General features: G+C 47.9%; 1 protein-coding gene across 6 annotated transcripts in view; it reads right to left on the bottom strand.

The window, feature by feature from the left end:
• Positions 1-1,477: 1,477 nt before the first annotated feature.
• LOC115091192 (laminin subunit beta-4-like) overlaps positions 1,478-14,374 on the bottom strand; it is a 121,842-nt gene continuing 108,945 nt past the window's right edge. For all 6 annotated transcript variants that reach the window (XM_029601214.1, XM_029601215.1, XM_029601217.1 and 3 more), the window contains 2 exons: positions 14,006-14,162; positions 1,478-5,427 (listed from right to left, as the gene is read on the bottom strand). In XM_029601214.1, the coding sequence (XP_029457074.1) occupies positions 5,288-5,427; positions 14,006-14,162 (297 nt within the window). In that variant the 3' untranslated portion in view covers positions 1,478-5,287. The remainder of the gene's footprint in view (positions 5,428-14,005; positions 14,163-14,374) is intronic.

Here is a 14,374-nt window from a genome sequence, read left to right as displayed (position 1 = left end):
CTCACACTCTGGATGAACCCCCCGGATGCAGCACACCAGCCAAACGAGGGTCCCGCTACAACAAAAAAAAAAGAAAAACCAGTGCTGACCTCTAGTCTTTTTCCAGAGACTCAGGTTACTTAGCAGCTCTGCAGCCTGGAATTGGAAGGAGAACAGAGAAGAGTTCACTCTACAAAGTTCTCTTCTAACCCTCTGCCTAACATTGTAGCAGTTGTTTTAATAAGGTGGACATTTTTCCTCTTGGAAGTCGATTACAGGCTGGCCACAAATGACCCTCTTGTTGCGTGGGGGTTTTGGCCAGAGCTGGCCTGATCCAGCATTAACCCAGCAGCCAAAAGGTGGGAAAGCTCGTCAAGGAGCAAACTGGCCACTAGCCAACACCTCTGAAATCAAGGGAGGCAAAAAAAAAAATGCACCACTCCTCCATGAAAAGAGTTCTTTATTTCCCGTGCTCGTCTGAGGCAGTGAGTGCAAAACTGTATTCCAACTCATACACAGAAGCTGCTGAATCTGTAAGAGAAAACTTTGCTAACCAGAAACGGAGAAAGAGAGGAAAATATTCATTGTTTGGTAAAATTTAAAACTCCAGCAAGCCCATGATTGTTTGCCTCTGATCAAACAAGGCCTGCACAGTACAACTCCCTCATATAAAAAGACCGAATTCAGCGACACACAACACAAACTTGTGGTCTGGGTATTTTTTCAAAGGCATTCTAATTATTATTATTTTGGTTCGTTTTTCTCTCTCTCTATTTTCTTACCCTGCTCCCTCTATTCTGTCTCTCCGACCGGGACTCTGCACCGGGGTTCTACGCTTCATAAAAGCTGGAAGTCATTTTTTTGGCCCACGGGTCTGTCCAGGAATGGGCGCTTTCTTTATTTCTTGATCAACTGCAAAAATCATTAAGAACATCTTTTCCTGTGTGGGGCAGCGTCTGGGCCTGATTAACTCAGCTTTCCCCCTATGGACAGAGAACAGGAGAAAAGCCTTAGTGATTCGTGTATGTTCTCTTTGAAAGCTGGTGCGAAGAAGGTAGGTAAAAAAGGACCCGCACACTTCGTCCCAGTCTCGCTAAACTTACTGTGAACACGCACTGGGATCAAGGCGAGAGCTGAGCAAGGCTCCCTCTCTGGCCTCAGCAACTCAGCCTGCTGCAGGCAACCCCCTTTGCCAGTGTGCATTCTTCCAGCCTGAAACGACTTGGGCAGGAAGGAGCAAGGGGTAGGGAGGCCACTGCTATGCCTCCTACGCCACTGGCTCTGTTCCAGTGAGCAGGTGGAGCCAGGAGAAAACAATTCCACGAATGCACAGAATGTCCCGGAATAATGCAGGGAGGTGACAGCAGGGCAGGCAGCGAGCCCTGCATGCCATCCAAAACTAATCTCGGCCGTCCAAGAGGTCAAGGAAGGGCGGAGAAGAGCAGAAAGGAGGAAAAGAGATGGGATGACAAAGTAACCAAAGACACAAGGCCATCACTGAGGTGACACAATCAAGACATTTTATTTAAATGTAAAGTATAGCAGAGGAAGATCACTGTGTTTTACACAGAAAATTCAGTAGTCATTAATCCTCCCTCCCAACCTCCACATGCACCCCTCCATTTAATGGAGTGTTTGTCTTGTCCAGGGCAGGGGTGGGGAAACCTCTGGTCCTCAAGGGCCACAAACCAGCTGTCTTTTTTAAGATCTCCCTAATGAATATGCATGAGATAGATTTACTTGCATGCTGCTTCAATGGTATGCAAATCTATCTCATGCATAATCATGAGGAATATCCAGAAAATTCAATCGATTTGTGGCCCTCGAAGACTGGAGACTCCCCAGCCTTTGTCTAGCTAGGGGCTGGGGGAGGAGAATCTGTATTTGCTTTCTGAGTACACAGTTCTCAAGCCCTATCATTTTCCAAATCAGCCAAAAATTGAAGAGAGCTTTGAACTACTGTACCTGTTACTGGCATTTCTTAATCGGTCAGGGGGCTCTAGGCATTAGCAGAGGGCTTCTTCCTTGCTACCCATATTGCTTCTGTTCTTTCTGCTAATAAGCAGTGAAACCAACTGTGGTCCCAGCCAGGTCATGGGGATGTGCTGTTTGCCTTTAATGGTATCAAATTTTTACGCTACAGACCAGGCCAGGATATGAAGAGGGGAGAATTTTCATTAAGATTGTAACGCTCCACATAATGCACAGAGCATATTTTATTTTGGAGGCACAGTGCTGGAATTTTAAAGGCTATTTGTATTTTATTTGGGGAGGTGGGGGCCACAGCAGCTGGGTGAACATGCAAGATCTGACTTGAAGAACCGGAAGTAGAGAATAATCTCCCAGAACTTGCTGAGGCTTTGGGGTTATCTGTACAGCAGCTCCTCAGGCTGAAAGCCCTGCTCAGGTTATACTCCCTCTGTCAGGCTCTTCAGTCCCTCGTCTGTGTCCCTTGGCTGAGCCTCCTCACCCTGGATGAAAGCGTGAGGAGTTCTCCTGTCTTGGCTATCAACTACAAGTGCAGAAAACGTTTCTTTCTGCAGGAGAAGCTGCGTCTCTACTACTCAGGGACTGTGCACAGCGTCCTTGGAATTGTCGGCCATGATATTAAAATAGCTTGAAGCCTAGCACCATGGCTGCAGGCTCAGTTGGCTTGACAACGTGCACTTGCTCCACATTCTACTGGAAGAAAATCTACTGCCCATTCCTCTCATCTGCCATTTGTCTAAGGACTGCCTGACAAAATGATATATAGATAATTCAGGACCCTGCAAAGCAAGTGCAGCTATTGCGTATCTTTATATATTTTATCGGTATGTGTGGAAGAAGCTACTGTGATTTTTGCATTCTGTAACAGACTCTGTTTCACTACGCTCAGTTACTTTTAGGAGCTGAAGCGGTCTCGATCCTGCTGACTGTTTGCTTCTATCTCATACTACATCTGACTTGAGGAATCAGAATTAGAGAATAAACTCCCAGAACTTGCTGAGGTTTTGGAGTTATCTGAACAGCAGCTCCTCAGTCTGGAAAACCTGATCAGTTTATATTCTTTCTGTCAGGCTCTTCCGTCCCTCGTCAGTGTCTCTCGGCTGAGCTTCCTTACCCCAGAGATCTCCTGTCTCGGCTAATGGGAATTATAAAGCTAAATTAATTGAGTGGATGAGCAGACTAGATGGGGTATGCGGGCTTTTTCTGCCATCATGTCTCTATGTTTCTCAGGAAATAGAATAACTAGATGGCAAATCGTCTTCTTCAGGCTTCACCGTGTTAACCCCGGACCATGGCACACTAGCTATTGAAAAGCTGAACTTAAACGTGTCACCCAGTGAAGAGGTCTCTTAGGCATACTTTTCACCGGATTGAGAAGGGACATTCCTGGGGCCGTGTTTTGGGTGGGATTGGAAAATAAACTTAGATTCTAAGCCCTCTAGGGCATGGACCTACCAAACATACCTGAATTTGGAAAGGCGAGTAATTAAATCTAAAAAGTCAGATAACACGCATAGATTGTGGTTTTCCACTCCACGCAGGTCATCATCCATAGCCGCTTCACCCACAGGAAAAGCAAGTGCACAAGTTGGTGGGTACCTCGTGACCAGAGGAATTTTCAAAGGGAAAGTGCACGCACCTGCCAAGTTGGCCCCTAGGCAGAGCGTTGGAGAACTGTCCTCATCAAATGTCCTTGTGAAGACACCGGGGGCCCTTATTTGCTACAGCAGGGAGGTAGATTGACAAAGAAAGCAGACACATCCAAATGGCCGCACATGTGCACGTAGATGCGTGGTAGATATTCCAGAGTTTTGGCTAAGTGGAGTGAAAAGAGAAACTGAGTGTATTTTAACTTGATCATCAGGCCAGGCAACAACAAGACCTCATTCCTATTGCACACAAGACTCCAATATCCATGAATGTCATCTGTGGTGGAGTCATGTGGAAGAGGAGAAAAGAATCTGAGCTTCCTTAGAGTCAAACTTTGTGGAACGTGCCTAGGAGAAAGAGAATGTAAAATGGATTTCTACATGCACCTGTATTAAGCTCTTGAATACTATTTCTGGGACGAGAAAAGCCATGTCTGGAGCTTTCGTCCTACCTGGAATGCATATTGCACCTGCTGTTGACAACAAATGGATTACACACCAAACACCTAAGAAACTGTCCCCAAATTACCCTTCCTTGCCTCTTTCATGCCATTATGCAGGTGCTCTGCAGGAAATGCACCTAAACTGAGTTTGATACGCAGGCAAACTTTCAAACAGAGAATGGTCCTTCTGGAAAGCGCTGTGTTTTCCCAGCTGGAAACAAATGCAAATGCACAAATCTGTTATTTGGCTCCAGCTTGTTTTTTTCCTGAGCTTTCAGGACATTTCTGCGGGGCACATCTCTAGGGACACGCACACTTCTCTTTTTGTCAGCTATATTTTGCAGATTTGCCCAACTGCTTGTACAAGAATGTCTCGGTTGTTGGTGTGGAATGTTGGTTTCCATGGTTCCCAGATCTCCCTTCCAATTTTTCCCCTGGTCAGTATCCCAGCACGGCAGATAAACGTTGCACTGACGAAGATGAATTCTGACTCAGAGATGGGAGCTGGACACTGGTTCCAGTGTGAATGTGGGATGCACCATTGCTGGAGCATGAAGAACTCTTTGTGTTGTTAAATGACAGCCACGCTTTAACACCATTGTGACTAAGATACAGCCACAAATAAAGTGCAGGTTGCTAATGTAGAGATGGACTCCTATTTTCCAAGTCTGGCAGTTGAACCAAGAGAGCAGTGAGAGGATAAGATGGTGACGCCTTGGGTCGTGCTAGTTCTGGCATTGAGGAATTGGTAAGACCTCAATATTCTGAAACTAGTTAAGCATTTTGTGAATACTTCTGGTTCTAGATGATCTCTCAGTTTTAGAATTGGTGAGTGATCTTTAGTTTTGGCTCAGAAATCAGTGATGGGTGGTTCGCCTTCATCTTAGAGGTGGCAAGGGGCAGACAGTTTTGGTTCCAGAATAATGAGGGAATGGTTAAAATTTGTTCCAAAATGAGAGAGGGATGGATACCTTCAGTACCAGAATTGGTGAGGGATACTTAATCTTCATTTTTGAATCAGGGCCAGATGCACTGAAGGGATTGTCTATGGGGAAAAAAGCTTAGTATATCTGATCCTGAGTGAGTATGGAGAGCTTCAGGTCAACAGCTGGTTCGTTCCTTTTTCTTGGTTTTAGATTTTCTATGTGATGCTACAAGTTTCGGGTTCTTTTTGGTTCTGGATTTAGGGTATGGAAATGGAGATTCTTCTTGACCCTGGATCTGGTTTTAGAATTCACAGGTAGCATAAGCATTTGCCCTCTGCCGGATGTGCTCTAATAATCCTGATGCTTGCTCTTCAAGCCTTTGAAGCTCCATCAATTTAGAGTCAATTTTCTTCTCATTATCTTGAAACTTCTTTTCAAGACCTGAAAATAAACCCCAGAGAACAATGAAAGTGATTAGCCTCAGAGCCTCTGAAACCCCTATACTATACTCCTCTACCCATCTCTTTCCATGTTTAAGAGGAATGTATTGCATATGTACTTTCTGACACATCAAAACATCTAGTTAACCATTGATGGGATTAAAAATCCAAAATTCTCATGGAAATTTGTGCTAAAGCAATGCTTCATGAGAATTTCCTCAGATTTCTTTTAAAATAATAGAATTCTTTATGTGGCCCGTGTGCCACAGAGAATGTGCAGAGATAATAGTCAGAGAATATGTTGTGTTAAAGGGTAATTGGTTCTTACCTGCTAATTTTCGTTCCTTGAGTTCCACAGATCAGTCCAGACACATGGGTTTTTCTCCCCTACCAGCATATGGAGAAGAAAAGCTTTCCTGACACCGTGTTACTTAAGCTGGTGTGCCAGCTGCAGTCCTTCTGTATGCAGAGTACCCAAGCAAAGATGCTGCTGAACAGTAACCAACGCTCCCTTCCCAAATGAGCAAGGGAATAGTTGAGGCCCCCAACTTAGAGCCTTTTACTCCGTAAGGGAGAATGAAAACCCCCAAGCCAAAAACAACTTCTTACTATCTACACACAGACTAAAGCGGTCTTTCCCGAGAGGGCGAGGCTCTGGACTGATCTGTGGAACTCAAGGAATAAAAATGAACAGGTATGAACCAATTTTGCTTTCCTTATCATTCCCCAGATCAGTCCAGATGCATGGATGTATCCAAGCTCCCCGTAAAGTGAACGGGAACCTGCAAGACCCACATGCAGCACACTATTTCCAAAACTGGCTGCTTCTGGAGTCCGCACATTTACTGGTAAATTTTAAATGGAGTGCACATATTGGGCACGTGAGCAAAGGCACACTCAATTTTTTATTGTGCGTGCAAGTAAACGCGTATGATTTAAAATATCCCTGCCATGTGTATGTGTACAGCCACAAGTGATGAGAGAGAGAGACACACGCACACTTTCAGCTCAGGGTGGGTTTTGGGGAGGGCAGCTAGAGACCCTTGTGCCCTAGGCAGACCAATGTAACTCCGCCCCCCTCAAAACCTACCCTGAGTTGCAAGTGCCCTCTTACAGTGGGAGATATATAGAGTGTCAGATTCTCTCTCTCTCTCCCCCCCCTCAGACTTGCATGTCATCAGGACTAGTAGTAATGTTACGCAGGTAACATGGCAGTGTCGCCTTGCAAAAATTGAAGATATGCTCATGTCTTGGCCCCACCCCTGGAACACCCATATTTCACACTTTTCCTGCTTCCTTATTCTTGATGCGTATACAGGTATCTTCGCGTGTACTTCCCGGCTTTTTTAAATTCGTGTTGCTCACGCACGGCCCACATATGTGTGTATGGGGCCATTTTTGCGCAAGAAACACTTTTAAAATCTCTCTCTTAGTTGGTAATGCTTAGTAAAAGTGTGTAGTGAAGACCAAGTCGCCTCTCAACCAATCTCTGTTAAGCTTTGCAGTTCATGTTGTGCTCCCCAGCCGTGGCAGGCCCACAGCTGGGCTCACTCATCCCCAACGCCAGGTCCCCGGAGCTGGCCCAACCTCTGTGTTCCTGGGACCCTCCTGTGCCGCTGCAGCCTCCTCTGGGGCTGACCATGTGCGCCGTGGGGAGATGATGCCACTTCCTCTTCCCTCGCCTGTCAGCCTTAGGTGCGCCTCTCTGGGCTTTAAAGGGGCCGCGGCAGGAAAGCCTCCCGCGGCCCGGATGATGATGTCAACCAGCCCCACTATATAAGGCAGGCTCAGATGTTCAGAGCCTGCCTTGGCAACAGGTCTCCACGCTTCCCTGTCATGCACTTTGTTGCTACTCCTGTTCCAGTCCCAGTACCAGCTCCACTTCCAGTTCCTGTTGCAGTACCTGCTCCTAGTTCCTGATCCAGAACCTGTTCCAGCTCCAGAACCTGTCCCTATTCCTGCTTACCTTCTGACGGACCTCCTTGGCTTTGACCCTTTGCTCGCACTTGACCTCGCCCCTAGCTGCCTGCCTTGACCCTCTGCTTGGACCTGTCCTTGTCTCTTGCCGCCTGCCCCGACTCTCGTCTGGACTTGACCTTGGATCTTGCCTCTTCCTTCTGGGACCCTTCGTCTCCGCTGCCACCTGGCACTCTTGTCTCTGGACATCTTCTCTGGGATCAACCATGTGGAGGCCCACCTAAGTCCAGCCGGCCCTGGTACCAAAGGGCTCAACCTGTGGGGAACGAGGGCTGGTATTGGCAAAGCTCCAGTCAGCCTCCACTTCCTGCTTGGCCTTGCCTCCCAACGGTGCGGACCCATGGGGGCTTCCCCCATGGGTGGCGCCAACACCACCTCGGCCCAGGGGTCCACCTCTTCAAGAGCTCATGGGTCTACCCCACGAGCCGCAGCATTTACCCCAGATGCTGCCGTGCTGACACCAGCTCTCTGCTGCTGGCTCTTTGCAGCCGGTTGCCGCCAACACTGACTGCCTTCATAGCGGCATGGGATCCTGCCATGCTACCCCGCTCCTGGCTCTTCTTAGGCACGTGCACACCCGATGCCCGTATGTTTAAAGGGCCCACAGCGGGAAAGCAGCCCGGGAGCCTCTTGATGACATCACCAGGTCCTCCAGATAAAAAGCTCCTTCTGTAGAGCATTAAACGCCTCAGCAATGGGTCTCCTGCTCCTGAAGTAGTACATGTTGCTCCTGCATGTTGTTTCCTGATTCCTGTCTGCATTCCTGATTCCTGTGCCTTGCCTCGTCCTGCCTTGCCTTCCAATCTTGCCCCGTCCAGCCTTCCTTGTCCAGCCTAGTCTTTTTCTTTTCGTCTTCTTTAGTGTCTTCAATGTGTCCTCATCCACTCTTGGCTTGAATCCAGATCTTGACCTCTTGCATGGACCTGACCATGATTGCCTGCTGCCTGGACCTAACCATTCTTGCTAGCTGTCTGCCCTAACCCTGGTCTATCCCTGACTCTGTTAATTTGCTGCTTGCCCTAACCCCAGTGTGCCTCTGAACTTTAGTCATCTTCCTCTTCCTAGGGACACGCCTACATTCTGCCGGCCACCAGAACCCAAGGGCTCAACTTGTGAAGGAGGTGGCTGGTAAAGGTGAAGTTCCAGACTGTCCTGCTACAGGGCATGTTTGCCAGCTGCCGGTATACATCTTGTGGGTTCACCCTCGATGCTGTGTCAACTACGCCGCAGCACAAAGGACTCACACTCCCGCTACCTTTCACAATCTCCTTTGGAGAAATCAACTGACATTCTACCCATGATGCCATCTATGCCCTAACAGAATAGGCTCGAGATCCAGTGGGCATCCCTTACAAATATAAACAGCCACAATGGTCTCCTATATTCAATGTGCAATGTTTGCTTTTGAAGCCTTGTTCCCTTTACTCGCTCCACCAAACAGAATGAACAAGTGATCTGACCTTCAAAAACTGTTGGTGACCTTAAAATAGCATAGCAGGATATGGCAAACATCCAACAAGTGAAGCTCTTTTGCATGCGGAGAAGAGATCAAATCTCAAAAAGTAGGGATCACACCATTTGACTTAACTGAAAAGGAGATACCACCTTTCTCAAAAAAGAAGGCACCGAGCATAAAGATACCACATTCTCCGAAATCTGAAGAAAGGAGTCTCTGCCACACAATGCCTGAAGCTCTGAAATCTACCTGGCTGAAAAATCACCACAGGGCAGACCACCTTCAGCGGTGAGAGCCCTTTCGGGAAGGGCAAACCACACACGGAGGTGAAAAGCAATATGAAGCAAAGGTCCCGCACGGCTGCCAAGGCTCTCTCCTTCTGGCTCACATGAATCAGCAATGATGACTATTTTAGAGGAGTCCCTCAAGGACGCTGTGGAGTAAAGGGCTTCATGTCCACCTTCCCTAATTTCAGTGGGGGACTCTATGGGGTCCTTCCAGCCTAAGATGGGAGGTCCAGCTGATCTCCTGTTTGATTGGCAGGAGGATGGGAAGCCCCTCTCAGTGGGTTGTTTTTTTCTGTGCTGATGATGCACAAGACCCTTTTGAAAGAGAAGGGACTCGCTTCTGGGAGTTCAGGCAGGAAGAGGCCTTCCTTGAAGGCTGTCTGCCCTCTCTCTCGCCCTGAATGCCTTAGATCCAGATCTCAGCTTGGTGTCTGTTCAGAGAGCTCTAGAGAGGAGATCCCCTGTAGATATACCCTTGAAGTCATCCAAGATTTGCTGGGAGTAATAATCTGGACTTTCAGTGACTGAGGATATATTGTGAGGTCGGGGCCTAGTATATGCTGAAGAAGGAAAATCTACCGTATACACTCGCGTATAAGTTGATACATTTACACCAGAAAATAAGCACAAAAAGTTGTTTCGACTCATACACATATACTATAGTTGTGCACAGGTTTTGTTTTGTGCCTGTTTCATTTTTGGATTGTTGTGGACCATGCCGATTCACCCCTGGATTGTAAAACTTTTTTTTTTTGTCAAAATTTAAAATTTTGCCGAAAAAAAAAAAAAATTCCGATCGCTCCCAGGCCCCGCGCTAGACACCAGAGACTTTGGGTGAGTCTTGGGGGGCTCGGGATGGTGGGGGGCTTTATGTTTAATGAATTTTGAAGATTTGGGGAAGTTTTGGGGGGGTAAACAAAATGATGATGGAAAAAAAAAAAGATTCCGATCGTTCCCGAGCCCCCTGCTGGACCACCAGGGACTTTGGGTGAGTCTTGGGAGGGTGGGGGTTGGGATGGTGGGGGGCTTTATATTTAATGAAATTTGAAGGGTTGGGGTGGGTTTGGGGGTGTTTTTTAAAATTCTTCCTGATCGTTCATTTTAAACCTCGACTTATACATGGGCCAATGGATTTCAATCAATTTTGTTCTCAAAATTGCCCCTTGACTTATACATGAGGTCGACCTATACACAAGTATATATGGTAAGTAAGCTGTGATTTTGAATGTTCCTGAGCTGTTTATGGACAGTGTTAGATGGTTTGATATTCTTCATTAATATTGCTCTTTCATTCTGGGAACTAAACAAAGACTTTTATTTTAAATAAACTGTCTTTCGGTTTGGAGTACACTTTTTTGCAGTTGACATTGGATTTTTGGAGGTACATGTGTGAGTGTCCTTGGCCTAGTTTGACCCTGCAGTTGGCCTGCCCCAGCCCAAGATCCTGGAGAGACTGTTCCCTCATCTTGGAACATGCTCTCTAAGGCTGAGAATGTTGTGAACCTGCCGGCGAGGAGCGCGGGCAGCTCCCCTACCTTGCAGCAGCCAGTTGGGCCGCTGATGCTGCCTTCTTCGCGGCAGGCGTGCCGCCGTCGCCGGGCTCCCCCCGGCTGCCTCCGCTCCTGCGCGGCAGGGTCGGGCCGACGAGGGCTCTCCCTCATGGCCGGGACCACCACTGCCGCTCCTGCTTTCACTGACGTGCTGCACCGTTCCCAGGGTCCTTGGACGGCAGGGAGCCGTCCTCTCCGATGCCGGGGCCTTCGGCCGGCAGGGAGACCATCCCTGCCGGTGCCTGCTACAGCCCGGGTCCTTGCCAAGCAGGGAAGCTGTCCCTGCCGGTGCCGGCAGTCATCCTTCTCTTCCTGCTTCAGTGTTCACGGCATGGAGCCGCTCCAGTAGCCTGCCTTTCATCCAGCTTCTGGGCAGGGCTGCACTCACTGCCTGCCTGCTTCTCCTCGGGCCTTCCACATGGCTGGGAAGCCACCAGCCCGTCCTCTCTTCTTCCAGCTCTCCTTAGGCGCGGGCGCGCGCCTCTCTCCTCCTTTTCAAGGGCCAGCCAGGTGTGGCCCTCTGCTGACCCCTCCCTGGGTGTTGTCCTCTTCAGCCCTACAAAAGGGCTCAGCGTCCATTCCAGCTTTGCCTTTGCAAGGAGTTAGACACTCCTGGGATCCTGCTGTCCTTCGCTCCAGGAATTGTCCCCGTTCCAGCACTTCTTCAAGGTCCTGTGTTTCTTGTTCTTTGTTGGAGCTCCTCGTCTTGCCCTGATGTCCACGTTCCAGTCCAGATGTTCCTGATGTCCATGATCCAGTCCTAAGGTCTGTCTCCTGATCCTGTAATCTATGTTCCAGTCCAGATGTAATCTATGTTCCAGTCCAGATGTTTGTTCTCTGTTCCTGATGTCTGAGATCCAGTCCAGATGTTGTTTCTCCTGATCCTGATGTCCGTGATCCTGTCCAGCTGTCCTGAACTCCTGGTTCCTCATGCCACTCTTCCTGGCATGCCATGTCGTGGTCCGCGACCAGCCCCACGGTTGGGCTGTGTAAGGCGCTTTGTGGTGCAATGCCTCCTCCACTTCTGCAGCACAAGCCTCCGGGAGACTTCTGCTTCTGTCCTTATCCCTGGTCTACGGAGTCCCTCGTGCTTGCTCCGTCCGTGCCAAAGACTCTGCCAGAACCTGTACCATCCCAGCGTGGTCCGCGACCAGCCACTGGCGGCTGTGTAGGGCGCGCCTCGGTGCAGGCCTCTACAGCTTCTGAGACATGCTCCGTTCATTGCTCCATATCTCGTCTAGAGGCTCTTCGAGTCCAGCGTGGTCCGTGACCAGTCCCGTGGGTGGACTGTGTAGGGCGCGCTGCGTCACAGTCTCAACCCAGTACTTGCCTGAATCTTCTGAATACCTTAAATCTTTCTTGAGTCTTCTGATTACCTTGAACCTTGCCTGAGTCTACGTCTACAGTACCTTGTTCCTGATTCTTCAGTACCTCGTTCCTGAGTCTCATCCGTGCTTCCAAGTACCTCATTCCTGAGTCTTCGTCTGAATGTCCATTTTCCGGTCTTCGCTGCCCTGGCCTCCATCCGGCCTGCTGATTCTTGCCGTATCCTGCGGCAGGTCCGAAAGGGCTTGAAACGGTCGGAGGACTGTTCATAAGACCACCATTGCATTGTTGGTCTTCCGAAGCGTGCAGGTCCGGAGGAGGGTAAGTAGCTCCAGTCATCTGTCTTCAGTCCAGCCTTGCTCCTGGCCAGCCCATGCTCGGGCATGCCTCGCCTGCTGCGGCACCTCTTCGGAGTTCCTCTGGGGTCGAGCTGTGGTCCAAGAACACACATCCTCTGGTAAGCTGAACCGCTCTCCTAACGCTTCACAACAGAGAAGGTGACCTCTTGGAAATAGGGGATAATATTTAAAATGTCATAAGAACATAAGAATTGCCATAATGGGTCAGACCAAGGGTCCATCAAGCCCAGTATCCTGTTTCCAACAGTGACCAATCCAAGTCACAAGTACATGGCAAGTACCCAAACATAAATACATCTCAAGCTACTATTGCTTATTAATTAATAGCAGTTTATGGATGATTCCTCTAGGAACTTATCCAAATCTTTTTCAAACCCAGTTACACTAACTGCTGTATCCATATCCTCTGGCAATGAATTACAGAGCTTAACTATGCGCTAAGTGAAAAAGAATTTTCTTCGATTTGTTTTAAATGAGCTACTTGCTAACTTCATGGAGTGCCCCCAATCCTTCTATTATCTGAGAGAGTAAATAACCGATTTACATTAACCTTTTCAAGTCCTTTCATGATTTTGTAACCCTCTATCATATCCCCCCCTCAGTCATGTCTTCTCCAAACTTCCTTAGCCTTACCTCATAGGGCAGCTCATGACACTTACCATTTTGGTCGCCCTTCTCTGCACTTTCTCCAGTGCAACTATATCCTTTTTGAGATGTGGCAACTAGAACTGCATACATTATTCAAGATGCAGTCTCACTATGATGCCTAAATTTCTTTCCTGGGTGGTAACTCCTAAGATAGAACCTAACATTGTGTAACTACAGCAAGGGTTATTTTTCCCTATAAGCATCACTTTGCACTTGTCCATTTTACATTTCATCTGCCATTTGGAAGCCCAATCTTCCAGTCTTGCAAGGTCCTCCTGCAATTCATCACAATCCACTTGAGATTTGACCTACTCTGCACAATTTTGTGTCAGCTGCAAATTTGATCACCTCACCCATTGTACCCCTTTCCAGATCATTTATAAATATATTGAAAAGCATCGGTCCAAGTACAGATCCCTGAGACACTCCACTGTTTACCGTTTTCCACTGTGAAATCAGACCATTTAATCCTACTCTCTGTTTCCCATCTTTTAACCAGTTTGCAATCCACAAATGGACATCGCCTCCTATCCCTCTCATGCGGGACTTTGTGAAACGCCTTCTGAAAATCCAAATACACCACATCTACCGGTTCACCTTTGTCCCCATGTTTATTCATCCCTTCAAAAAAATGTAGGAGATTTGTGAGGCAAGACTTCCCTTACGTAAATCCATGCTGTCAGTGTCCCATCAAACCATGTCTATCTAAATGTTTTGTGATTTTATTCTTTATTACAGTTTCCACGATTTTTCCCGGCACTGAAGTCAGGCTCACCAGTCTATAGTCATAGACAAATCAGGGATGACCTGATGGTTGCTTCCAGGGGTACTAGGGGATCATAGGGGAGAAGGACAATGAATTTCTCACTTAGTGATTTTTAACTGGTAAGGGATCAGTATAACTGCTTGCCATGTGCACGATTAAAATACTGACAGGAATAATTTTCTTTTAACTCTTAGTTCAGTGTTTACAGACCGTCCAGTTTCTCCTTGACGTTGGTAGCTTTTTTCAGGAGTGCCTCTGCCTCGTCCTTGACTTTCTTCACCCTCTCCATGGCGCCACCGGCTAGGCCGTCAATACCCCCAACCTTATCTTGCAGCTCTGTGTATTTCTGGTTCACGTTCTTCATCTCCTAAAAAGAAGAAGGGAAGGAGAACTGAGTCAGAAGCATGGGGTGGGGGTGGGGGTGGGGGGAGGGAGTGGGAGTGGGAGGGAAGAGTACAAGGCAGAGCAACAGAGAAAAAATATGACCAAATGTGCCTGATACTTCACTTTCGATGCATATCCAGCATAGCTCTCTGCTTCAACGGCAGGGGAGAAGAAAAAAAACTGATACCTCACGCA

The sequence above is a fragment of the Rhinatrema bivittatum genome, chromosome 4 (assembly GCF_901001135.1).
Source record: "Rhinatrema bivittatum chromosome 4, aRhiBiv1.1, whole genome shotgun sequence".
In the NCBI taxonomy this organism is placed as follows: Eukaryota; Metazoa; Chordata; class Amphibia; order Gymnophiona; family Rhinatrematidae; genus Rhinatrema; species Rhinatrema bivittatum.
Note: the sequence above shows the minus strand (reverse complement) of the source record. Positions and strands in the feature narration are given on the sequence as shown.